At 40.9% G+C, this 27,205-nt stretch overlaps 1 protein-coding gene across 4 annotated transcripts; it reads left to right on the forward strand.

The window, feature by feature from the left end:
* The first annotated feature begins 9,979 nt into the window (after positions 1-9,979).
* On the forward strand, positions 9,980-26,687 carry thbs2a (thrombospondin 2a). 4 transcript variants are annotated; one of them, XM_085182305.1, is made up of 23 exons: positions 9,980-10,361; positions 10,784-10,855; positions 11,033-11,587; positions 11,976-12,060; positions 14,113-14,312; positions 15,626-15,766; positions 15,852-15,945; positions 16,282-16,452; positions 17,314-17,490; positions 17,812-17,985; positions 19,078-19,205; positions 19,298-19,450; positions 20,453-20,671; positions 20,755-20,862; positions 22,342-22,501; positions 22,589-22,707; positions 22,797-23,031; positions 23,996-24,223; positions 24,327-24,598; positions 24,683-24,780; positions 24,920-25,059; positions 26,086-26,116; positions 26,448-26,687. In XM_085182305.1, the coding sequence occupies exons 3-23, from the start codon at positions 11,033-11,035 to the stop codon at positions 26,449-26,451; spliced, it is 3,492 nt and encodes a 1,163-aa protein (XP_085038431.1). In that variant the 5' UTR covers positions 9,980-10,361; positions 10,784-10,855; the 3' UTR covers positions 26,452-26,687. The 4 variants fall into 4 exon arrangements, with proteins under 4 accessions (XP_085038431.1, XP_085038430.1, XP_085038432.1 ...); XM_085182304.1 differs by having other exon boundaries at positions 10,787-10,855; XM_085182306.1 differs by lacking the exon at positions 26,448-26,687 and having other exon boundaries at positions 10,787-10,855; positions 26,086-26,120.
* Positions 26,688-27,205: the final 518 nt, after the last annotated feature.

Below are 27,205 nucleotides of genomic sequence, written 5' to 3' on the forward strand. Positions count from 1 at the left end.
GACTGTTTTCCAAAAACTGCTCATCTGTGTCTTGTCCCCTGTCCGGTATTCTGTATTTGATTTACTCTGCCCTTTTTGGACTGCTTACTTTAATTGATACCAAGGCAGGCTGTCTGTGAAGATGTGCAGCACGATCCTCAGCTAGATCGTGAAGTATAGCTTTGAAGTTGCACAGTATCAGCTGCCAGATATGGATAGGATTTATAGGGTGGTACCTCTTGCTTTGTCATGCATTACATTATGTATGTACTCTGTGTGTGTGTAGGTGCATGTGTTTATGCCACAAAGATAGGTATGTACTGGCAACGCTGCGTTTTCCCCTGTCGCGGTGAGCTTTAGTGTTCCTGCAAGTAGGAGACACTTGTTATCGGAGCAGAACGATAAATTGTCTTTGGGGTAAATTTACGCAGCCATGTTCTTTCTCCATTTTCGTCCTGGAATGTGTGTATTCAGTGTCTTTCCTTGAATTAACCTGAATTCAGGGAGCATGTGCTCTCAAAACAAAGTAATATATTGCCATATGTGCAAATCCTTTGTCTGTGTGAGGTCATTTTGGGTCCACTCCCTTCATCGAGCTCACCACTAAAGAATGAAGTACACTTGAAAATAAAAAAGGACTTCAATGATATCCACACCCAAACATTGTGAGTGTCCAACATTCAATCTCTCACAGTCTTTTGTCATTGAAACTGACAGAAAGAAGAACTTTGTCTCCAGCTTTGGAATTATTAGATGCTGGATATGACAGCACTGAACATGGTGTAACGCTGGAGGAAGAAATGCAGAGCCCTCAGCATAATATACAAATATGTAGATGTCGTTCCCCGCTATGTGGTTTGGTGGTCTTTTGGCTCGCTGGTCACAGTCTCATCAGCACTCTGAACACATTTCCCTTGGGTCATAATGAGGCACGTGAACTTTACTGATGATCTACAGACTCGTGAGGATTTCTGCTCTTTGTTCTCAAGAGTTCAAAGCTAAGGGAGTGGACACGTGTCAAAAACTGCTGTTCTGCTCTCTCAGTTCATTCTAGTATAAGCAAAGCTAACGGAACAACGTATAATGTTCTATAAATTGTGCCAAAGAAATCCAAACTGATGATATCTGTAATGATTTATATTCTGTACATAAATCACAGGAAAAATAACTAAGATTCAGCTCATGCGCAATCTATTTAATGAGAGTCTTCAAATGTTCAGACACTAATGATGGTATCAGTCATCGAGCATCAGTGTGCTACAGTGGAAGCAACCATACAACCATAAGCTGTACATAAAAGATGGAAGTAGCTAACGTGACCTTTATGCATTATGTTAGCTACTTCCATCTTAGTTTGTTCCACCTGATGATGGCATTTTGGCATCTTCTTGAAACCAGAGGTGGCTCAGACTGAGAAGCCAGCAACAGAGGATTCTCATACGGAAGCAATTTGGGAATCACAAATAGCTACATCTGGAAACATAACCCAATTTATCTTGTAGTTTACTCTGAGTGTGATTATAATTTACAAAATGAACATAATTCTCTATTAAACAAGACGCGCAACTCGCAATTTAGATCAACAACTCACTAGGAAAATATTACTGAGGAGATAAATCAAGCAAGAAGTAGGGTCAGTTTCTCATATAATTCTTTTCAAGTAGACCTCTTTTTCACCTGCTGTTGACCATTATAAGGACAAGCAGGTTCGTAACACTTGATTGGCTATACTTGGACCAGCATGTTACTTCCATTGCTTTTTAGCCTGTGGGGACAACATCCATACATCCATACATCCATTTTTCCTACTTATGTGGGTCCAGATCACCATGTCAACAGCCTAAGCAGAAATGCCTAGACCTCACTCCTCCCGGCTATCTCACCAGCAGTTCTGGTGGGACACCCAGAACACCAAAGTGTTCCCAAGCTAGTCAACAGTCGTAACTTCACCAGCATGTCCTTGGTCTCCTTCTGGTAGGACAAGATTGAAACACTTCACCTAAAAGGTGCCCAGGAGTCATCTGACAGATGCCCAAACCATCCAACTGGCTCCTTTCCATGTGGAGGAGTTGGAGCTCTGATCTGACACTCTCCAAAATGGCCAAACTTCTCATCCTTCCTCTAAGGGAGACCTCAGACTAGCACGGTGTAACCTATTTGTGAGTCACCCCACCACATTGACAAACTCTGAAGTCTTATCAAAGTGAACCAATCAATGCTCATTAACATGGGGGAGGGAAAAGAGGGAAGATTATTGCTAATGGTGTCAATGCTAGAAGGCTTGTTTTTGATCAGCCGTGTACGGTACTTTGTGTAAAACAACAAGCTATGGCTGTTCAGAGTCCAGTTCACATTAAATCTGTCACTCAGCCAAGTCAAGAACATTTTTGACTTTGACACCACCCTTCCTGAAAACCATCTAGTATGGGGCACTGAGTACATACATTAGTTCATGCATCAGATATAACATGCTGTGTAGTCGCTGCCCTCTGCTTCTCCTTTTGTGGTCCACAAATTACAGATTCTATTTTGAACGGTGCAGCGTATGTCCCAGCCTAACCCCTTCTGACTGCAACATTCAAGGTAACTGTAAATAGTGACCATGAAAGATAAGGTTTAAAGTCACTAATAAATATTGGTGAAATATCCCAATGGAGCCACACAGGAAGACAGACAAGCAATTAGCGTCTTTAGTGTACTTGACTCTTTCCTGAGCAGCTCTGGGCTGCGTTGTGCAGACAACAACGGAAATACAGATTATTACCAGATGGTGTCATCCAGGGTACGAGGCATAAACATTGAAACCCTTAACACTCTGATAAATCAACACGAGACCCTTGCGGGGTTAGCGGGATAAATGGGAAAAACAGGAGCACGTAACACAGGATTCCAGATCCATGAACAAACCCTGTTGAGGTAAAATGCATTCAGATACTGTTGATCGTTCGAAAAGGTAAACGTAACATGAAATCCAGAGGTGTCATAATAACCTTAAAACAAGAACCTCCTCACTGAGCGCACAGTATTTATAAGGTTAAGGCACTTCATCAGCTCCATTAAGCCGAGGCGCAAGGGTGAGATAAGATGATAGTTTGGCAAGTAAGTATAAACCATCAAGGCTTTGCCCATTTCTCAGGTTCATCAAACTAAACTAACCTTTCGTTGAACAAAGATAGCATTTGAACATTAACCTCTACCATTAGTGAATTCCTTTGTTTTTATGGTTGAATTTATTTCCTTAAAGAGGCAATTTTATGTTTTCCTCTTTAATCATGTTTAAGTAAGCTGGGAAATTACCAGCACATGTGCTTGAGCTCCATTTCAGTGCATGTGTCTCTGTGTAGCCTGATAATCTGTCATTTTTTTTTAATATTACTATTGTTACATAACATTAAGCTCTGGTTCTTAGAGTTTTACTCTTGCGATAAAACAAACAATGGGAGAGCTTTGAAGAGGAAGATGTGATCAATATTTCTGCACCAATTTAGTGTGCCGGCAGTGTTTGAAAACACATCAAAGTGAGAGATATTAAAAAACACACACACACACATACATCATGTGTCATCCTTGCGAGCCTAGTTTTAAGCTTATGTGGTTGCCAACTAGCCGTGGCTTTCACCTGTCCGGGTAACTTAAATCTGTGGAAGAAAGTAAGTATATGGCAGAACTCCATTTCATAAGGTTTTCATACCCTCGAATGAACTCTGGTTCAGCAGAAGTGAAAACATCTCAGAACTGAATTTTAGATGGTATGTGAAGGAAACTATAGCTGCGTCACACTAACTCACTTCAAATGTTTAAAGCTTTCAGTGTACAGACAGAGTCAGGTTGCCAGCGATGAAACCTGGAGTCAATAATGAGCAGGAAATTCTCTTCTGGAACATTCCTTCTAACTGCACCGACCCTCGGTGTATGATTCAGTGATTTTTTTTTTTTCTGTTATATCAAAACCCAGCATGCAGCACATTCTCCCCTCCACTTGACGGATTTGTTGCTTTCAAATTAGGTGTTAAAACAATGATGTTATTGTTTAAAACCACATACATTTGTTGCCTTTTTCATAAATCAAATTTATCTCCGTGTTTCCCCGCTCAAATACCAAATAGATTCATTTCCTGTGGCTCATAAAGCAATTCACTTTGAAAAATGAGCAATATATGCAAGTTTTCCATACCTTTCAAACATCTTTGTTGGTGAACTCGGACCTTGACATTGCTCGCAATTCCTCATTTTTACACGCAGCACACAACAGGTAATAGCATGAGATACAGTTTCATTCCTGGAAGTAGTCCCTCTGGTTTAGGTGAGGATGCTGCCTCAGCACAGTGTGCAGGAGTCAGGACTCACGGCGCTGTTGATGTTCCTACATTTTGCCCGGTCACATACAGCATGTTCCCGTAATGTCTGAAAAAACTGACTGTTTGTAAAAGATGACTTGACTGGAGCATTTTCAGTGCTGCCCTCTTGATGAAAAACCAAGGACAATTAGTGCTCATAAGACTGTCACAAGGAGGCCTCCTGTGAACCACTTTGTTGTCTGTATTATAAAACCACTATCTAAATAAATGGATAGAAACTGCATGAACTGCTTCTCAAATCCATAAAGTTTGGCAACGTGGGCCAAAGTAAGCTTTAAAAGGCTCATATTTCCTCCACAAGTACACTACACAGGCCAGTTAGGAGTGCCACCACAATCAATATGTTTGGCTCATTCCAGCAGAGCACTTAACAGACTGCCATCCTAATTCACCCTATGTATACGGTATGCCAAGAGAAGGTATGAAGTACAGTTACAACTTCTGAAATCTCTGCAAATCTCTGCTGCATGCATGTATTAGTGCAAACAACATGATCGACTAATATGTTTCCTGTTCCAGCAGTTTATTTGCTCCTTGGTGACAGGAGTGTGACAATCATCAGTTTTTAGCATTTGGGGATTTTTTCCATAGATTTACATTCAGAATTCTGGTTATAATGTCTCCAGTTGGCTTCAGTTGTCAGATCTGAAAGATGAACGCATCTTTTTGGATATAGCCTGAAGTCTAGAGAGGTTCAAGGCTGCTGTGCATGTGTGAAAATTGCTACTGAAAGAAGAACAGCGGTGAGCAGTGACCTGTACTGTAACAACCAAAAAAGACAATAAAACCCTGCGTGGTGCTCATGTTCCTGTTTTTCTGTGTGGCACGTTTACCATCTTCCTTTGCAAATGGAGAAAATATTGTGTAGTCCAGTTTTTGATTACTCAAACTTTTAAATTACTGGTCAAGGGGTGGATTTTTTTAAATTGTAGTTATTAAATGTTCCGTGGGTACATAAAAGCAGGTTTCTTTTTCGTCTCATAAAACTGTAACTGTCAAAGCATCAAAATGAAAAGTATAATATGAAACAATACTTTTAAACTGTAAGGAAGTAAAACCATGGAGCGATATAAATGAAAAATGGAAGCCATGAAATATTGTGCTATCTACTCTCCAACACTTCTGCAGGATGCCTTGTTGTGATGTATGTACTTTACAGTACTCAAAAACTCAAACCTTTACCTACATTTTACATCCCTGAGCAACTAAAATGCAGGATGAGTTTGTATCGGCACTGAAGCTTCAGCTATGCTGCAGCACCTTCTGTGCCCAGGGACCCAAGGCCAGAGCTCCTCCTCCTTTCCTCTCCGCTGAAGAGATCTCACTCTCACTTTGTTCACTCTCTCACACAACACTCCTCTTAGTTCTTGCATTAACTGTCTATACCTACAATCTTTCTTTTTTTTGTAGGTTTTACATTGCTGTTCCCTGTAGATTTCTTAGTCACTCTTGCACAAGTCTTCTGTAAAAAGAACCCATAATTCTCACAGTTCTTAGGCTCTCATAAATTTCCAGTAAGAGATCTTACTGTTCTGCTATGACTCCACACATCCCATCAGCTCAAAGAGGAAAATGGGAATCTGGAAGTCATTACCAAATGATTGCATCTAAGTAATGAAAATGCATTTGTGAGAAAAGAGAGTGAAAGCAAAATGGGGATTGTTCTTGTAATCACTCGATTATTAACCTAAATGTAGGGAAGTGTGAGTCAAAGTAAATTTAGGGAAACACTGCTATTACTTTCTCTTTTCCCCCTCTTTTTTCTTTCATTCTTTGAAAGGATGTCATGTTTATTTGAAGTTCAGTACTCAATGCCAAACTTGTATTTGAGACCTGCAATTTGGGGACGTTTTGCCTGCGTTCGAGTCCAACGGTTCAAATACACATCTGGGAATAAGTCTTAACCCGCTGAGTTGACCGAGGCCGGGTTACATCACTGCGACAAGCAACGCTGCGTAAAGCTGGCAGCACTCGGCGCTCGATAAACATGAGCAACCAACAGGCGATTAATGGGGCCGTCACAGCCTGCCATCCTTCAACGGTCCTGCAGGCAACAAAAGAAGTAAACAAGATTCCCTCTGTTCATCCTTCTGCTTAGGATGTTGGCTGAGCACACAAACAAAGGCCAGAACCATCTGATTTTGCTCTTATTGTTTCAATACAATTTAAAAGTTGCCCGGATCCACTTATGATCCCAAGCATAATATCATGCAGGAAACATTCTGTTGTGCAGGATTTACAAATCGTGTGTCAACAAATCCCACCCACACAGGTCACAAGTAAACCTTTGGGAGGAGAACAAGTCAAACACTGGCTATCTCACTTTGATGCAATGTCTGCTCTAAGCCAAGGTATGTGAGCCATTCTTACTTGAAAACTGGATATTAAAATGCTTTGAAAGCAAACTTGTGGTGTCACGTAATGAAACCAACTCTGTTTTTGTCTTGTCATGTCGGATTCTTTGCAGCTGCTGGCCTTTCAAGCGATGACTGCATAAGCCATGCTCGTTATAGTATCAGTCCCTGTTTGCTCAGAGATACAGGGTGACCAGCAGGCAGCATTAGCATGTCACTGCACAGTTCGAATTTCCCTCAAAGCCCAAAAGTCAAAACTGGAAGTCTTGTGACATTATAATACAGTGATTAATGGTGTGCACACACGTCTTTGAGTGTTTTCCACAGTCTTCTTGCTCTCCTGTTGACTTCTCAATTGCTTCACAAAACCTTCATAGAGCTCTGTTTTGTTGCCCAACTCCCTGTTGGGCAACTCAAACGTTGTAAATTACTACATGTTAAAATTCATCTCAGTGTGAGAAAAAGCTTTTTTCTTTTCCTTTAGGGATGAGATCTGAAGCGAGGACATTTTTAGAAACCCAAACGTTTATCATTTTTAAGAGTTAGGATCTATTTCTGTACAAGACCTGTATTTTCCATAGCTTTTCTGTTGCCCAGATGTTTGATTGGTGGGTTGCTGTGTTGTGGCCCTATACATCACCAACGGTGTAAACCGTAAAGCTTTTCATCAGGTCAAGTAGGAAGACACATTTTGTCTAAAGTGTAAGGAAAGAAAATAAAGCAGAGCTCACAAATGTTTATACGGGCAAAAAAACAAATGAAGTCAGTGACAGTCACTGAACCATGTTTGGCAAAGAAAGACTGGAAACTGCTATTGTGTGAACTCTTGAAGAAAACAAATGCAACTGCACATTTACGCTGTGCCGCTGAATTGCTTTGAGCAGCGATATTAGTGCTTTTGGCTAAATACTAACAGCCTCCCAGTCACACCACTTATATCCTGATCTTAAACTACAGCCTTTTCCTGAAGTGCAGTCAGCAGACAGTGTAGTCAGACAGTGCAGTCAGACAGTATAATTGTGTACACCTGCATATTTATGACTGGATCATGCTTGCCACTCAGTTGTGACTGAGCCAGATAAAGCTAATTAGCCTATAAAAGCGCAACTTCCGAGCTCTGCCTGAACTCGCTTCATTTTAAGGTAAATGTGGTTTTCCAGCTTGTTTCACTAAGAAGGGCGTGTGCTATCTGTCCTGCACTAAATCTGTTTGATTCTATATTTAAGTATAAAGTTTCATTCAAGAGTCTGCAGCTGAAATGCAGCTCTAGATCAGGCATACCTTACTGGAGATGTCAGCAGCCCCAACTACTAATAGAAATCTGTGAAGTGCACATTAAATGCATAATAATGATAATAGCATCTCACCCCCCCCCCCCTCCCCATCTCTCAGATATTGAAAGACACACTATACATTATAGTGCAACTGTCATGCAAACAGAGCCCTCATTGCATTTGGGAGATTATGCAAGCTTATTTTACAATGCCAGTCATTTCAGCCAAATGTGTTTCATTGGGATTACTCAGCTTTTTGGCGCGATTGTGCTAAAGGGGATATTTAAAGTAAATCTTATGAAGAAAAAAGGGCGCAATCTACCTTCAGCATTCCTAAAGCTGTTGTATTTTACAGAAATTTTGAGATTTGCATGTTACATGTGTCACTCTCTCCAGTTCTCAGTACTTTAAACATTTTGGGTGCCAGATTTCCTTTTAAGACTACGATCCTGAGTCACTCTGAACTTTCTTTCTTTCTTTCTTTTTTTAAAACCTCCATGGTGAAGTCACAGCTTGGAGAAGAGAACTGGAAACTATTGTTGTTTATCAGCCTAACTGACATCCATCACCTTCATTTCTTCTTTCCCTCCAGATCTTTGGTGTTTATAGCCTTAATAGACGAATCTGCATTAACGTTTGATCTCTGTTGTTTACTAGGTAAGCACTGGATGTTAATGTGGCCCAACTGACCCAGAAAATGATGCAAAAATGTTGAAAAAAGAACCACTGATGAAAAACCTCTCACCCTTCTTTTTCTTCGTTTCTTTCTTCATGCCAATTTCGTCCAAACAAATACGGCATGGATACGGACACGCTACCTATTCTTCTCTTCTCCCTTGTGAATACAGAATTTTGCAATTTAATTTCCGCTGTTTAAATCTGCCCTGCAGTAGCTCTGTACTTATTAAAGAGATGCCTAGAATGCCAGTAAACTTTTTTTTGTGCCATTTCCCACCACCCTAGTAAAACCTCATTACTTTTTAAGCCTACTACCAATAAAAGAGGGAATCCAGGTTTTAGAAATTAAAGGTGGTATCACTTAGAAAAGTAAATGGAATAAAATGTTTAGCAATTTAGATACAGCTTCAGTAGAACTAACTATATAGTTCTCCACAGAAGCCACTAAAACATTTTTTGAGCCACAATTAATAAGTCTGTGGTGTATTTTCTACTCCTAAGAGGTTTCTTCTGGACACTTCATCCACCATCCTTACCATACTCTTGAGTGTCTGACTCGGAGCTGCAGTTTCTAATATCTTTCAGGTCAAGTGAATCCATGTTGTTGAAAGGCAGTGATTCCATGTGGTATGAAACTTTGTGTTCTTCAGCCCTGAAGGGAATGCGCGTCTCCAACTCCAAAACCAAATGCCCCAGTTGTGTCTTTTTGGTACACAAAGGTCTACCCACAAGACCCCTCTAAAGCCTCCAGGAATGAGCCGTTGTATCAGCGTTTCTCTCCCGGACACAGAGGGGGAAGCTTTGGCAATACCAGATAATTTCCAGACGCAAGCCATTGCTCGCCAGCTAAAATTGAAGCTTCCAGGGAATCTGTTGTATTAAAGGGTCATTTTTATTTTCTTTTTGTCTCACATTGCAGACATAGCTGGGATTCTCAATTTGAATTATTGACATTTGGCAAGCGTTGAGGTTTTCACACTTGAAAGGCAGAAATGAGGCATACCTTTAAGTTTATGAGTGTGGATGAAAAGGTGTTTTAAAATCTACCACAGATCAGTATTATTGAGGAAAGTGCGCAACGGCTTTCCACCTCACGACTGAATTCCAATTCTGCTCTCCTTAACTGCACATCAATACACTTATCAAGTCCACCTGCTGTTAGTGCATCCATTTACTGAAGCTTTGGTGTCACGTCCCTCTAGAGGAAAACAGCCCACATCCCTGCGTGTGTTACCCTGAGAAAGCCCGCACCGGACACAGTGGGAAGGTGGGTTTGATAGTAAGGGAGGGGCTCGCGGGCATCTCGGCGAAAAACGGGAGGGGAGGGGTCACGAATCCCCCTAGCAGCCTCCGCGTGTGATCGCGGCTAAGAAAATTACGCAATCGGAAGATAATTATGTAACTGTGTCTCTTAAACAGCCGACCTCAAACTTGCTCAGACCCGAAACACTTGATTGACAGACTCTGTGCGAGCTTCTATATAAGAGGAGGGAGGAGGGCGCCTCGGTCACTGTTGTGCCTCAGGTCCTCCAGACTGTGGATGTAGTGAACCAAAGTGGACTGTACACTTTTGTTTTGTTTTTTTTGTTTTTTTTTCCTTTACGGGCTTTTACAGGAGATACCACTGCTCATTCATTTTTACCCTCGGCTCTTTTTGTTTTTACTCTTGTCGCTGGATCTCTGACGGATTTCTTTTTTTAAGATACTGAATTCGTCAGGTAAGTAAGTAGGTTAGGAATGCACACACTGCTTATCGTTGAAATGTTATGTGAGGAGAAATCAGTACAGGGCAAATTTACCAGGGCTGCTGTAAGTGATTCATTACCTGCAGAGTGAAAACAGATAAATAAATGTGAAAAACTTGCTGGACTGCTGAAAGACTCTTTCCTGCATAACAGGGTATAAAACTTAATGTGCAATGTTGCAAAGTTTAATAAGCTGTAAACTGTGTACCAACTCCTTGGCCGGAGTTATTGTTTTTATCATGTTATTTCTGTATTTGCATGTGGCTTTTTCTCTTCTTTTTTCCAGTCATTCTGTGACTGAGAGACTTGAGTGCAGCATTTGAGATGGACCAAGGATGGGGAAAAAAGACAAAAGAGGCACAAATCTAACAAAAACTATGTCTTTGTTTTTGAAGCAGATATGATACTCAGGAGAAGTCTCTTCTTGTTGCTGTTGTCATTTAATTACCTTCAAGCTTTAACTGAAGGTGAGTTGTAAATGGATGTTGATTGTGGTATTGCTGTCTAATAATTATTATTATTCCATTTGAGTCACCAATTCCAGTGTTTTGTTTTTTGTTTTAGCGAAAACTCCCATTCTGCTTTTAAGTTCATGAACTCTTCTTCTAGCTTTCCAGTTACATTTCCTCTTGTCTGATGTATAGATGGTGAGCAGGAGGATGAGACATCATTCGACTTGTTTGAAATCAGCGACATCACACGCAGGACACTGGGGGCCCAAACAGTTCAGGGGCCAGAACTTAGATGCCCCTGCCTACCGCTTCATCCGCTTTGACCACCTGCCCCCAGTTAGCCCACCCATACTGAAGCAAATGCTGCGTCAGATCCAAAACAATGAGGGCTTTGTGTTTGTGGCCAGCATACGCCAGGACCGTTCCTCACGAGGCACCCTGATTGGTTTGGAGGGTCCCGATGGCCGGCGCCAGTTTGAGATCGTGTCTAACGGACGCGCCAACACTCTGGACCTGGTCTACTGGGCAGACGGCTCGCAGAACGTGGTTTCATTCGAGGACGTGGACCTGTCCGACTCACAGTGGAAGAACATCACCCTTCACGTTCATGGGGAGAACGCCAACCTGTTTGTTGGCTGCAGCCTCATAGACAGCTTCATCCTGGATGAGCCCTTTTACGAGCACCTGAAGGCCGAGGGGAGCCGCATGTATGTGGCAAAGGGATCCATTCGAGAGAACCACTTTAGGGTAAGACAGCGGATGTGGATTCGAACGATTTCCCAGGATCTAGGAACTCCTTTCTTGTCCAGCATTTGTCAACTCTCGCAGTGTCCAAGAAACAAAATTGTGGTCTTCACTAACCCTGCAATAAAAGTTTAAACAACTGTTTCCAAAAATACAGACTGACATATTCCCTGTGTTGCACTGGTTTCTCTGTGTGGAAAGGACTCTAAATTTAGACTCTAAATTTGCCCCTTGTGTGTAGAAATGAGGGGGAACGTGTGTTATTAGGTAAAAAAGCGAGTTTCCATGAAATGTTTGCTCCAATTCCCAGCTCATGCTTGCACTAGGTATAGAAAATGTCCTACCTGAAATATGTCAAAGTGATTGAGGCACATATTTTCTCACCAAACAGGGCCTTCTTCAGAGTGTGCGCTTCATCTTTGACACTTCAATAGAAGACATCCTGCTGAGTAGAGACTGTGAGATTACCAAGCAAGGTAAGAATGTGTCTGTTTTAGTTTTTAAGGTCTATGAAGGCCCTGCTATCCAGGATGAATGACAAACCCCTTCTCTTTTGTGTGATTTTTTTTTTTTCATAACCCGACAGATGAGTCAAAATAATTATATTTGCAAAGTGTTTGATGCCTGATACCTAGCAGATGTGATCTAAAAGCTCTTTCACATGCAACTCTCCTGCACCCAGTATCTGTGTTTTGTTAAGCTTGGACCACGGCAAACAATTTAGCATTCTCTGTCAACTCCATTTGCATGAATTTATCTCCTTTTTAATGGATCAAAAAGCTTACAGATCCGAAATGTGGCAAGATATCCCAGTATTACTTCATGTTTACAGCAACAGGCTTTTCACTGCAGTGGCTTGAGGTTGAGCAGCGTGCAGGGTGAACAAAAGGAGATACAGATGCTTACATTTGTTTCCACTGGCAGTGGATTTGGGATAATACCCTGGGAAAGAAAATAGAAAATACAAAGTGAATGTTATACTGCAAAGTGAGGAACTTCCACCTCCAGCTGCACACACACAGACGTACACACAAACATACAGGATGAAGTCACGAATTGGCTGATTGGGTTGCTTTTCTCAGCTGAAGGACCTTGCAATCCTCAGCGGGGCTCACACAAAAGACTGGCTTCAGCTCAAAAGATAGAGATCCTGAAGAACCACCAGATCTGGAAATTGAGCCTTTTGGTTTTGCTGTGACAGAGAAAATCACCATGCGGTATGCAGTTGATGCTTTTCTGTCACCACATGCACTGTTGAATTCCAGCTGAATGAGTTTATTTGTTTAACAAATGTCACCAGCGCCTGGAAGTTTTCCGCTGGTTGGCTGGTACCAGAGAGGGTTCGGCACCATTAGGAAAATTCATGCCGAAAGTCACCCATAAATCCAGGCAACCCTATAACTTGGACAGTATTAAAATTGCCCAGTTTTTGCTCTTTGTTATTTCCTCTTTCTACTCTAACAAAATCGAGAGCGTCCATCGGGGAGAGAAGAATGTGTAACTGCTTTCACAGACGAGCTTTCACGCATTCTCACGCGCACACAGTGTGAAGCCCTCCTGAGATTTGAATGAATCCAGCAGACTGAAGAGGAAAGAAAACATTGCGTTGGCTACAGTAGGACACCACCGGGTAATTTGGATGACTTCTTGATTTAGAGTCCCCGCTCTGCTATTAATCTTCACCAATTTACATAGCGTGATCCAAACCAGTTGCAGATACGCATTGTGCCTTGGCTGAAGGACAGGCGTTCTGCGGAGCTTCCATTTGTCTCTCGTGTGTTTGTTTTGGGCATCGAATATTCGTATAGCTAGCTGTGATGTGATTAAAGTTCAGTAGGGTTTTCTGACTACCGAGATCAGTCAGATGTAGACTGCAAAAGAACTTCACATTTGGCCTCATTATGTTCTTCTAATAGCACTGCAGTTTGAAGTTAGGTCCCTTTCTCAATATCTCAACATACACTTGGTTTTATTACAAAGCCCTCAGCCTTAATAATGACTGATAAATGCTGTAGCCCACATACTTCTTCACATAATTCTTTTGTGCTGATATCAAGACAAGAGTATAACAAGTATAAATCTGTGTGGCCACCCCCAGTCTCTTAAGTACATATCACAAGTGGTCACATATTCTAAAGGTTAGCGAGGTTTATGGTCCACAATGTGGTTTTTGCATCACACGGGGAACTCCAGAGATTTCTGCTCTGCAGTGCCATCCTGTCCTGTTCTCCCACAGCCAGCTCTGCCGTCATCTTGGGCTGACAGATTTACCATCACCATTTCAAACAGACACACTTTATTTTTTTTTTGTTTTCCAAATTGAACGACACTGACTGGACATCTGGTTTTAGGAACATAATAAACATTTCAATTACGCCATTGTTGTGATCTTTTGGACAGCTACAGAAAAACAGGAAATCGTTTGAGTCCTTGCGTTTCAACTGTCATATCTCTCAAACATGTTTTCCATCAACAGCCTGCATTATTTTTCCTCCATTTGCCCTGGTCTCTGCTATTTGCTCTTCCAGATGATGCCAATATTGTGATTGAGAGCGCGGAAATTGTGGACGTGAGTCCTTCCATCACTACAAACGTTATAGGTCAGAAGACGGATGATGTGGGCGCAGAAATGTGTGAACGCTCCTGCGAGGAGCTCAGCACCATGTTCCAGGAGCTCAATGGCCTGCGCATTGTCGTCAGCAACCTTATTGACGGACTGCAAAAAGTGGTGAGTTAAATCACATAAATCAACCCTAGTCAACACTTGCATTTGTCTTAGAGAGGGTTATTGTCTGTTTTGTTGAACTTTACAGGCCAGTAAATGTAAAATTGGTGGCTCCGGTGTGATGGAAGAAATATTTAACTCTTTAAAAAAACAACATTTTAGGAAAATAGATGACTCAGCCCTCCGCGTGTTAGCCTGAAGGTAAAGAGGCCTGAATTAGGTTACTAGGTAACCCACATTGGTTTTAAAGTAAACAGTGAGTAGCCACTCCTGTGGCTACTCACTCCACAGGAGTGTTTATAGAGTCGCCTGTGACAGCTGAACCCATATGACTCCTGCTATCTGTGGCAGCGTGAGTCAGACAGATTTTATGACATGTTACATGTGGATATAGGAAGTGTTCCCCTGGCAGTGATGGGGTCCAGTCTAATGTCTGGCTTTGTTTAAACAGCTCATGTGTTTCCTCTGGGAGCCTCCCAGCAATAAGAGAGTCTGGGCATGAACCTTGAGGGGGAAAAAAGAAACGGCTGGTATGAGAAGGGTCCCTGAGGCTCTTCCAGACCGAGTGGTGTCTTAGATTCTAGTGCTGCACACTGCTTACTCCCCTTTTCCAAGAGGAGGATGAACACACACATACGCACTCATATCCCCCCGAAAATCTTTGGCAGTACTTTATCCACTGATAGTTCCCAAGTGTTGAGGAGCTCAGCCTGGTCTCCAATTGGATAGGAGGTAATGTGCGTAACTAAGCAGCACTTTTCAGTAAGCTGTTTTCAAAGAAGTAGTGAGCATGTAAAGAAGTTCAGAGTTTTCTAATCTGCAGCAACAAGGGAAAAACTGAGTAGATTCTTTAAGTGGGTGTAGCTTTTTAGTCTTTTTCTGTTGTTTCTCATCCATTTAAGTTGTCAGATTTTTTTTTCAATGACTAGATGAAGTAAAGTAAAGCATGTAAGCATGAGCTGAGCTGGACGGGGAAATAGCTTGGTACAAAGGATTCCAAGAAAAGTTACAAGGTTGCTACAGTTGGTACTGATTTTGTTTTTATTAGCGTAGTGTTGTTTTATCTCAAAAAGAAACGGTTCTGATCAAGCTTGATTTTAAACAAATGTCATCTTTTTTTTATTGGAATAACATTTGCAAAAGCAACACACGCGTTTCTTCTTCCCACCTGGTGAAACTAACCTCAAACACGCTATTTTCAGTGAATCAGCTCATCAGCAGGACTATCTTTCCCCCAGTCAGTGGATTTGCACCTTTGATCTTGAGTGTGTCTTAAAGATTTCTGACTGTTCTTTTCTCACTTGTTGTATGTTCAGACAGAAGAAAACTCAGTCATGAAAGAGGCCCTTGGGAGGATGAAGAACTCCTCAGAGAAAAACATGTGCTGGCAGGATGGCCGCCTGTTTGACGATAAGGAAGACTGGGTTGTAGACAGCTGCACCAAATGCACCTGTCAGGTAGTGCCAAGTCATCTGGAAATATATGCAGATTTACTGTGGATGTTAAAGAGCCTCACATATCATTAATGTTCATTTGTGGCAGGAATCCAAGATCGTGTGCCACCAAATTACCTGCCCTCCGGTGGCCTGTGCCAGCCCGTCCTTTATCGATGGCGAGTGTTGCCCCGCATGTTTGCGTAAGTAGGCAGGACCTTTCACAACATAAACACGCAATTTTATACACGCTATTCTAAATTAATGGTGCAATGTGCTATAAACACAGCATTTCATGCATATTAAAGTTTAATGCTACAGGACTATTGCAGCCAGTATGTCTTTGGACGCGAACCACATATTTATTAGCAGACACTCAAAATGTCCAGTGTGGGTTCTTTAGATGATGTCATGTGATAAACGAGTTGATATAAAGAATAAAAACTGCAGTTGTTAACTTTTCACAGTTCTGTTCAGCGAGCATATGTGTGAGTGTGCAAAAAGATGGAGCATAAAAGTGTTGCATTTACATGTTCCAGCTATGGACAGTGACGATGGATGGTCCCCGTGGTCAGAGTGGACAGAGTGCACAGTGACCTGTGGGATAGGAACTCAACAGAGGGGCCGTTCTTGCGATGCAACCAGCAATCCTTGCACGGGACCTTCTATCCAGACCCGCAAGTGCAGTCTGGGCAAATGCGACAGCCGTGGTGAGGATTTGTTCTTTCTTCTTTTTTCAACGCTTTGTCTTGACTCACTCAGTTTTTATTTGAACTGTGGCATCCAGTAGTAACTGTTGGGCCGATATTATCTCAACCACAGTATGCACCACTGGCAGTAATCTAAAACAAATAGCGTTATGATAAGTGAGAGGAGTGGGGGGAGGAGATGATGAAACTGTGGAAAAACCGAGCAGTGAGTTAAATAAGAGATGAGAGCCTCAGAATTGCAAAAGTTTTCTCCTTCATAAATCTGGATCCGTCTTTGAGTGGATGAATCTAAGTGAAGAGCTGGATCTCACGGTTGGGCTGCAGGGTGTGCCCAGTCACAGTTAACTCCAAATAAATCACTGGCTAAAAAGGTGTTCCACAGTGCAGTGACTCACTGCAGCTTTCCATGCAATATTATAAAATATTAATGAATCTGATAATTAATGTCCTGAGGTGTGGTGATTTTGGTAGATTTGTGCTGGAAACAAAAACTGCTGAATGGGGTTTTTTGTGTTGTGGTTGTTTTGTTTTTTTTTGAGAAGTTATAGAATCAGCATGTGTCATTGCTTGAAGCTAGCAGTACACTCCATCTGTGTGAGTGACTGAATCAGCCTAACCACTGGAAGATAGTTTACCCACAATGACAAAAATACTGGCTCAAGTGTCTTAGAACATCTTTGAAAGTGAGCCGTCATCGCCAGCATCGCATAATGTTGTAGAAAATATGGTGCTCTTTTCTCTCTTTTTTTCCTAACTCTGGCAAATTATACATGTCTGTAAGTACTATAATGGAAATCTGGAGGATAACGCAACACATATGTGTTTGACTGCTGCATGACACGTCTGATTGTTGATGCCCAGTTCGCCAGGACGGAGGGTGGAGTTTGTGGTCCCCGTGGTCATCGTGCTCAGTGACCTGTGGCGAAGGGCAGATCACGAGAATACGACACTGCAATGCTCCTGTGCCACAGCTGGGAGGCAGAGACTGTGAGGGCAGTGGAAGAGAGACCCAGAGCTGCACTGCCAAGCCATGTCCCAGTGAGTATTTCATCTTGTGAAGGGAAACACAGCATCTCCGTTACAGTGGCTAGCATCTGTGCCCAGCAGCCGGACTTCCCTCGTGCCTCGTGGTTCCCCTAAGGCAACATTCCCCATGTGTTTCAGACTGTCATCATGTCAGTCTTGGTGCAAACGTTGGTCCAGATCGGTTCAGTATGTTCGCTCATGCAGTATTAAGTTCCAGGCTTCTGAACTTTTTATTTCTTGTTTAGAAACAACAGAATAAAAATGTGGCATGAATAAAACACTTTATGTCAAAGTGACTTGCTGCTAAGCATCTGTCTCCCCTGTTTTTTTTAGTTGATGGTGGCTGGGGACCGTGGTCTCCATGGGCAACCTGTTCAGCGACCTGTGGAGGGGGGCACAAAAGTCGTTCCCGTGAGTGCAACAGCCCTGAACCTCAATACGGCGGCAAGAAATGTTTTGGAGAAGCGGTCGACAGAGACAGCTGTAACAAGAATGACTGCCCTATTGGTGAGCATTAGTCACTCTGCATTATGGTTTTAGCTACTTAGGTGACCGGGTTCACAGATCCACAGGCCCACACTGAAACATTTTTATGTAGCAGAGGGATTGCACTGACATATGTTCTGGCATTTGTAGTGATTTTAGGATTTCTCCTGTAATTCAGCTGAGGTACTTGGAATGTCCTAATGTGTACTGTGCAAGTTGCTGTCAGCTGTTGACTGTAATGATCAGCTTGATTGTTTTAGTCTTTATGATGGAAAAAACATCCAAACATCTGTTTTGCACAGCCATTTTCCTGTGCTGCCATATGTGTGTCGTTATAAACAGATTAAATTTTTTTTCTGAGCTTGTTTAACGATGTGACTTCACCTGTAAACAATGACTGGCAGATGGAAGAGGAAATCTAGGTTCTGCCAGCTACACTGGAAAAAAAAGAGATTACCTTACTAGTAATAATTCTGTGTTAACAATAACCAGCACCATACTGATTACCTCGACTGCATTAAAGTGAAAAATCTGGCAAAAGAAAATTCAAAAACCTTACCCTTATTTTAATATAAAAGGAAAGTTTTTGTGAGTTGGTTTCAAAACCTGCATAAAGCCAGAATATAGTTTCCAGTTCAGAAAAATTAAGCCAATGCGGAAGCGCTTTGAACCTCCATTCTACCTGAAAGCCACCAGATGGCAGCTGTGGTTGCAAAAGAAACCTCTGGTCCAATAGACGTATATGGGAAAATGGCTGTCTGATTGACCTCAGTGAAAACTTTCCTGATGAGTTTATGGTCTCACTTTGGGTCATATTAAAAAAAAATTGACTCTTATTTTGTAAATCGTGATATTATTATAGTTCAAATATGATGATTAACCATAGATGATTAGTTAATGGCTTATTATATCATAGTTAGACACGCCCACACCTTCAGAAACCAATGGATGATGTCACGGTTGCTACTTCCAATTTTTATACTGTCTGTGTTGCTACTGTAGATTTTGGAAAGGTGATTAAGCATTAACTTAAGATAAGCATTACAAATTAAAAGTAAAAATTAAAAGTTTTCCCTTTTATGTATCCATTCTCATCATCTAAACCTCTTGCAGATGGCTGTCTGTCCAACCCATGCTTTGCGGGAGTGGACTGCAGCAGCTCTGCCGATGGCTCGTGGGAGTGTGGCCCGTGCCCTGCTGGATTTCGTGGAAATGGTACCCACTGTGAAGACATTAATGAGGTAAAAGTTACTATTTTTCATAACCTAGCTGCACTTTATCCATAAAAAGACCTGCTTGAATTTTGCTGATGATTTTTTTTTCTCTCCTGTAGTGTGACATGGTGTCTGATGTTTGCTACAAAGTGAATGGAATGCAGCGTTGTGTCAACACTGATCCAGGTTTCCATTGCTTGCCCTGTCCAAAGCGCTACAAGGGCACCCAGCCTTTTGGTATGGGTGTGGAGGCTGCCAAGAAGAACAAACAAGTGAGTTGATGTTAGCTTTTTTTTCAGTGCTCTTAATAGACCACTGGTATGAAACCACTCAAACAACAATAAAGCATATAATGTGGATTTAGCTCCAGGGAGATTTGGATAAGCACATGTGTGGATTTCTGGATGTCACATTTATAAATGACTGAAGCAGCACTTCAGGGGATTTAAAAGAGAGAGTCTGTATATATAGGAATGAATGAATGGGGTTGACCTTGACCCACTATTTGTAAGTAAAATGACAGCGTGAGTAGCTTTAAACTTTTAAAATGAGAGGTGGATATGAATGGTTCTTTTTCCTTCCTTGTACTGTATCAGTTCATTGTCATAAAGCTATGTTTTTCTTTTGTCTCTGTGGCCCACATATGTCTCTTTCCAACCCTGTCAAAACTACTACAAGTTTTAATATGACTTGTCAAATATGCCACATTAACTACATGATTGGAACACAACGGTTTTCATCTCTTTTCTGATCAATGAGTCCCTGGAAAACTGAAAAACGTGTCACTTTGACCACTACTTGCATAACATCCCGCATGGGGCATTTTGTCACTTCTTGGCCTCTGCTGCTGCCTGTCTTTGATTTGATGCCCCAATTGACAGTAATTGATTTGGGAAAAGGGGAATTGTCTCATTGCTGGCATTAAGAGGCTCCATTTCACAGTTCTGATCAAAGGCCTCCCTGTCTCTTTTGGCTCTATGAGCTCATACAGTGGCATTCAAACTTTAGGTTCATCATCTGGTAATAAGTGGCAGCTGTGACTAGTTTGTGAAGAAAAAATGGAGAGCAGTAGGTTGTTTTGGAATATATGCTGTACCCATGTCATAAAATCAAACAGGTGTCCCTGTTTGGAGGGCTAGTCCCCAAAACAAGCTGCCAGGACTAGTGGTAAAATTAATACTCTTCACATTTACAAAACAGCAAAATGGAAAATATGTAAGAAAACTGTGTCTTGTAAGAAATTCCATCTAACCTCTCTGTTTTTCTTAATCTAGGTATGTGAGCCTGAGAACCCATGTAAGGACAGGACACACAACTGTCACAAATATGCCGAATGCATCTACATCAGCCACTTCAGTGATCCAATGTACAAGTGTGAGTGTAGGACGGGTTACGCTGGAGATGGCTTTATTTGTGGTGAAGACTCTGATTTGGATGGCTGGCCCAATCAGAACCTTGTGTGTGATGCTAATGCCACTTACCATTGCAAGAAGGTATTTCACTGAATATTGCCACATTCAATCCAGTGATGCCAAACTGAACTGCAAAAGTCAACCGTTTACTACCACTATTTCAGGATAACTGCCCTAGCCTCCCCAACTCTGGACAAGAAGACTTTGACAGAGACGGTCAAGGAGATGCTTGTGACAAGGATGATGATAATGATGGAATTCTGGATGAAACGGTATGAGAACTTTTCACTTTTACAAACTGGTGAGCGGCATCCTAAAAAAGTGGAGACTTTAAAAAAATCAATAATTGGATATGATTTGTCTAAAAAAAAAAAACAATTTTCTTTTGACATGGTAAACCCAATCCATCCATCCATCCATCCACAGAGAGCATGATTGGGGGGATCCTGTTATTGAACTTTTGTGCCAACTGCAGCCCACAACGGACATCATGTTCAAACATAAGGATGAACACAATTCAGTAATAAGCATATAACTTACAGGACAGAGTGTAGATTTGATGCTTAATAGCAAAGTAAACCGTAGTGAAATTATTGGACTAATTAAACTGGACATAAGTGAAGAGCCTATAATGTTATTTTTTTCATCAGTGCATTAAAAAGGAAAAGTCTAGAGGTTTTATACCACTATTTTTAAAGTAAAAAAATTCTTCAAAGCAAATCTTTAAGGCATACTTTTAAAGGCTAGAACAATATAAAGACAGTCGTCTATTCTAAACATAAAAAAATTTAATATTTAAAAATAATAAACTTTGAAATACTATAAGTGCAACAGTCAGAATACCCAATAACCTTAATTACATTAACTTGGGCAATACTAAATAACTCTAGGTTACATACAATATTGAGTTGAACTCAAATACTAATTAGAGTATTGCTTCCTCTCCAAATAAAAATGAGACTCAATATGAATCAGATTTATAGTGAGTTTGTCTGGTTGGCCTTGACATAAGGCAACACGTCTCATTAAAGTCTGAAAATAAAAATACGGCCATGTTCTACCTAATAAATGTGCAGTTTGCTAGTTAACTATGCTACTAGCAAACTATGCTAGCAAAAGTCCCCTTGCTATAGGATTCGGTGGTTTGTAGCTTTTCTTTATGTTTTCAAATTTATCTGTAGAATATGTTTCCTATAATGTTTATGGATTTCTACAAAGGCTGTATATGTTGTTTGCGCAATGGAAATGGCGTAACACATCAATTAACACTGGCTTTGAGACCAGGAGGAGACACACACCCAGTTTGAGCAGCATGTCTGCTCCTTTTGCTGGTCACAAGGCTGGATAAATGTGGGGTTTGTGTCATGAAGGACATTTGGTGTAAAAAACTGTGCCAAAGTATGTAGAACCATCTGCTGTGGAAGTAAGGAGCACCTGAAAGTTCAGCCACTTTGCTAACATATGGGTTTGTCACTGCAACCTTTTGAGTGGTCAACATTATCCCATGATGAAATATTTTCTATAAGCCAAAAAGGGTTACTTACTGGCTTGATGACTAAGTGAAAATGATGTGATTCATATGCTATGACATCTCAACCCAGCAGAGATGCAGTGAGATGAGAACTAATGTTACTGACCAAATCAGAAACGAACTTTATGCAAATCCAAATCCGTTCTCTTCAGTGCACTCATTATGATTCGGCTCATGACTGTCAAAACATTACTTAGCTAGCATGTGCTTTCTTCGACAGGACAACTGTCCCCTGCTTTACAATCCTCGCCAGTTTGACTTTGACAAGGACGAAGTTGGTGACCGCTGTGACAACTGCCCCTATGAAAACAACCCTGCTCAAATTGACACCGACCACAATGGAGAAGGGGATGCCTGCGCAGTGGACATCGATGGAGATGGTAAAATAGCTAAAAATGTAGACGACATGTTGTATTCAGTCTATTATAATTAACTATAGCAACTATAAATTTGTCTTTTTTTCTCAGGAATTCTTAATGAGAACGATAACTGCCCCTATGTGTACAACACTGACCAGAAGGACACTGACATGGATGGTGTCGGCGACCAGTGTGACAATTGCCCTTTGCTACACAACCCTGACCAGGTAATTTATGCACACTGCAAATTATGGCTTTTTCCAATACAGTCAATAGATGTTGCATTAACATTCTGATCCTTGTATTAATCCAACAGACTGACCTAGACAATGACCTGGTTGGAGATCAGTGCGACAACAGCCAGGACATTGACGAAGACGGGCATCAGAACAATCTAGACAACTGTCCTTATGTGGCCAACTCAAACCAGGCTGACCACGATAAGGACGGCAAAGGAGACGCATGCGACTACGATGACGATAACGACGGTATACCTGACGACAAAGACAACTGCAGGCTAACACCCAACGAAGACCAGGAGGACTCTGATGGTGAGGATGGTGCATGTATTAGTCTTAAAGGCAGCAGCGTCACATCCATACAAAAAGTTGATACATGAGTGATATCAACTATTTTTAGCATGGATTTATAGCATAAATATTTAATGGTGTACTTCTTTTAGTAGCATTCTTAAGATTTATATTAACAAAAGTCTGTTAAAATTTTGAGACTACTTGCTTAAATAGTATCTCTATGCGCTCAGACTTTTTTCACATTTCTTCCCTTCCCTATGCCCTCTCCCAGCTGCTTTTAGAGTTAGCGGTTACTTTCACTGCAGCAGGTGTGAAATTTGGTGGTTGTGGAAAGAGTCAGTGACTGGCTTGGCACGGATGATGTCATTCTCCATGACTTCAGTGAGCTGCCTTGGAGGGCACCATCAGGCTGTGAAGTTTTTATTCCATTTAGCCTTAGCCTGTGATTAGTCCACGGTGCCCAATTTAAGCAGGGTTACCTGGAGTTTGTGCAGCTGTCTGTAACTGAAAACAGACTGCAGAGGAGAAAGCCCCTGATGCTTTCACACCCTTTGCAGTTTGTCAAATAGTGTTTATTTGATAGAATCGTTTGAGCTTCTTGCTCAATAACAAAGATGATGACAGAAGACGGCAAGCTTTCCCTCATGAGTTCCCGGCCTGCAGCCTGGCTCTAGTAGACTCAGGCTTCAGATACTAAGACGTTTCAGTGGAAGTTGTCACAGCATGAGAAGATGGCTGATTTGCTTCATCAGACTTGGCAGTGGTACTTGGGACAGTTTTCTGGGAAGAACTGCTATACTTCCATTCATTTTTAATATTTAGTTGGAGGAACTCCTCAACAGTCACTGCAGTGGGAGTGTTATGATCCTCGCATTAGCTGCCGTAGATATTTTTCCAACCTATTCAATAGTTTGTTTCAGATCTGATTTAAATTAGGTGAAAAATGATTTTAATATAATTTTATATTCTTTTCCTTTATTAGGTGATGGAAGAGGGGATGCATGCAAAGATGACTTTGACAACGACAGTATCCCAGATATCCTCGATGTGTGTCCTGAGAACAATGCCATCAGTGTGACAGACTTCAGGAAATTCCAGATGGTGCATCTGGATCCTAAAGGAACCACACAAATTGATCCCAACTGGGTGGTCAGACATCAGGGCAAGGAGTTAGTTCAGACTGCTAACTCTGACCCAGGCCTTGCAGTAGGTGAGCAGTGCACATATGTTTCCCTTTGCTTTTTAAAAATATTTGAAACTCCATTTAAGTGTGCAGAGCTCTGTGAGTGTAACACTTGCTCACCTCATCACAGGTTTTGATGAGTTCAGCGCTGTGGACTTCAGTGGAACGATGTACGTGAACACCGACAGAGATGACGACTATGCAGGCTTTGTTTTTGGTTACCAGTCGAGTGGGCGCTTTTACGTTGTGATGTGGAAGCAGATCACACAGACCTATTGGGAGGACAAACCATCCAAGGCGTTTGGCATCTCTGGGGTTTCACTCAAAGTTGTGAACTCGACCACTGGCACTGGAGAATACCTCAGGAATGCTTTGTGGCACACGGGCAACACTCCAGGACAGGTGGGCTGCGATCTAAATGCAAAGTGGTGTGTTACAATGCCTGTATCAGTATTGATTTTAGTGTTGTTAACTATTTTACAAAAGGTGCGGACCCTGTGGCATGACCCCAAAAACATTGGTTGGAAGGATTACACAGCTTACAGGTGGCATCTCATCCACAGACCAAAGACCGGGTTTATAAGGTATGAAGTACAGATGATCACAACAGGAAAGCCCATGTTTTTCTGTCTCTGATTACAGGCCTCCTTTAAGTCACTTGATGACATGCAGCTTTTTAGCCTCAAGACATTAAAACATGGAAGTTTTTCTTGTGTTTTCCAGGGTAGTGGTCTATGAAGGCAAACAGATTATGGCTGACTCGGGACCAATTTATGATAAGACCTTTGCTGGAGGAAGATTAGGCTTGTTTGTCTTCTCACAAGAGCTGGTGTTCTTCTCTGACCTCAAGTATGAGTGCAGAGGTAAGCACAATTACTTAAAATTATAACCACAAATGTTTCTGTTTTGTTATAAATTACCCATGGATATGTGTGAGCAACTCAAGTGTTGCATAAAGCTGAAATCAGTTCATCAAGAATGCTAGTTGAGTGAAAATAGCAGCTATATTGATATTAAGAGTGGAAAGCAAGGGTGCCAGAAGTGGGGCCCTTCCCCATTTCACTGTAAATAATTACAGAAACTAAAGTAAACAAACATTAAATGGGGAAAATTTGTAATATTTTAAGCTTGTTTTAAACAAATTAAGCTAAGCTAACTGAATTTGTTTATTAGATTTATTTATTAGCTCACAACTCTATCGAAAGTTTATGCCACAGTTGCCCTAAATTAACAATACTGGTTATTACCCAAATCACTTTTTCAATATATTGGTAATCCACCAGTACGCACAAGCTTTTTAATCAAAATTATATTTTTAAAGCCAAAATATAATTATTGTTTTTTGTTCGTGAAGTTTTACATTTCCTTTCTTTTTTTTCTTTTTTTTTTTACAAAAAAGAAAAAAATAGTAAAGCACTTTATTATTTTTTGATTAAGATTACAAATATGACTATTATTTGGTGGCTGATTTAAGCCCAATTTGGGTCTAAAAACATGAGTTTGTTATTTACCTAATGAAAAACAATATCATTTGTATTTTTAAAAAAGTTATTTACAAATTTTGAAATTTGCGCTCAGTGTAATAAATTTGCTAAACATTGCACAAGAGTGGACAGCTATGTGCTCCATTGTTATTTGCCAATGACAATGTGTTATTTGACAGTCCTAGGATGCCACTGATTATAAGCTTTAATGTGTTCTGTCCCTAAAACGTATTTAACCAATCATGTTAAATTGTAGAAATTTTGTATTAATAACATTGACTTAGGTGTTAAACGCCAAACGCCTACATAAAAATTACATAGTTTATTATAGCAGTGTGGTCATTTGAATAACATAAATGCAACTGAAGACTCTTTCAACCAACCACATCTTGTTTCAAACCTCAGATAAGCCGGAGTTGCCAACCGTGCTCACAAGGTAATGGTGAGAGGGTTTCTGTGCTGTTGTTTGCTGTCACGCTATATTTCTGCTTGCCACCCTGCCCATGAACAATGCCCCAGAAGCATTGTGAAAATCCTTGTGTGTTCATCCAAGGACTTCAGATCTTCTACTTAGCGCTAAACTCTGGAAAATGAGTCTGCAGCTTTTTTTTTCTCTCACAATCACGGCCACATTTACTGGAGACACGCTTTTTTGGCACACACAATGCTAATGTTGTTGCTGCACTCTGGCACTTTGACTCAGGGGCTCATTGAGTTTTAATTGTAAATGTGGCAGTAATGGAAGATATTTTTCCATCTTTCTACAGATAACTGAATCAAGTAGAAACAGAAAAAAGAAAACATCTGATGGCAAAAGACAAGAATCTCTCTGAGTAAACATCACGTCATCGCTGAATCCATGTCAATGTAAATCAGACTTCGCATACTTCCATGTTTTCGCCTTGATTCATCCACTGGAGGAGAAACAGTGGCACATTTCAGTTTTGCCAAAGCTGAGAAAGGAAAAAAAACTGATCAACATGTGTTTTTTTTTTGTTTATTTGTTTTTTAAAAAGACCTCTACCGAATATCTAATTAAAACTATTGTACCCGTTCTACATCTTTAAATTCATTGTACAACCTCTTAGATGCTCTTTGTGATTTCCTACAGTTTGATGTAAGTGACTCGGCTGTTCTCTGCCTTTATTCTTCTTTTTTTTTGCTGAACTGATCATACAGTGTTTGACAAACATAAACTGTAATCAAATCATAATCATTTACCCGCCTTAACTCCATTATAGCTTCTCCTTATTCTTTTCATCCTAAATGTGCTTTTCATGTACAACTTGAGTGAACGACGAGTAAGTGCCAAAGATGTTTATACTAAGTCTGTACTATAATTCCTTTTGTAAATTATTTATGCTCTGCTTGTTTTGTTCGTTGGCATTTTTTTTTCCTAGTTTTGTAAATAATTATTTATTTGTTTACACTGACAAAACGTATAATTGAATACCACAGACGTCAAGATAAAACATATTAGCGTTGCCAGATTTTTTTAGTGTCTTCATGCACTTCCTGTACTTGT

The sequence above is a fragment of the Neolamprologus multifasciatus genome, chromosome 13 (assembly GCF_963576455.1).
Source record: "Neolamprologus multifasciatus chromosome 13, fNeoMul1.2, whole genome shotgun sequence".
In the NCBI taxonomy this organism is placed as follows: Eukaryota; Metazoa; Chordata; class Actinopteri; order Cichliformes; family Cichlidae; genus Neolamprologus; species Neolamprologus multifasciatus.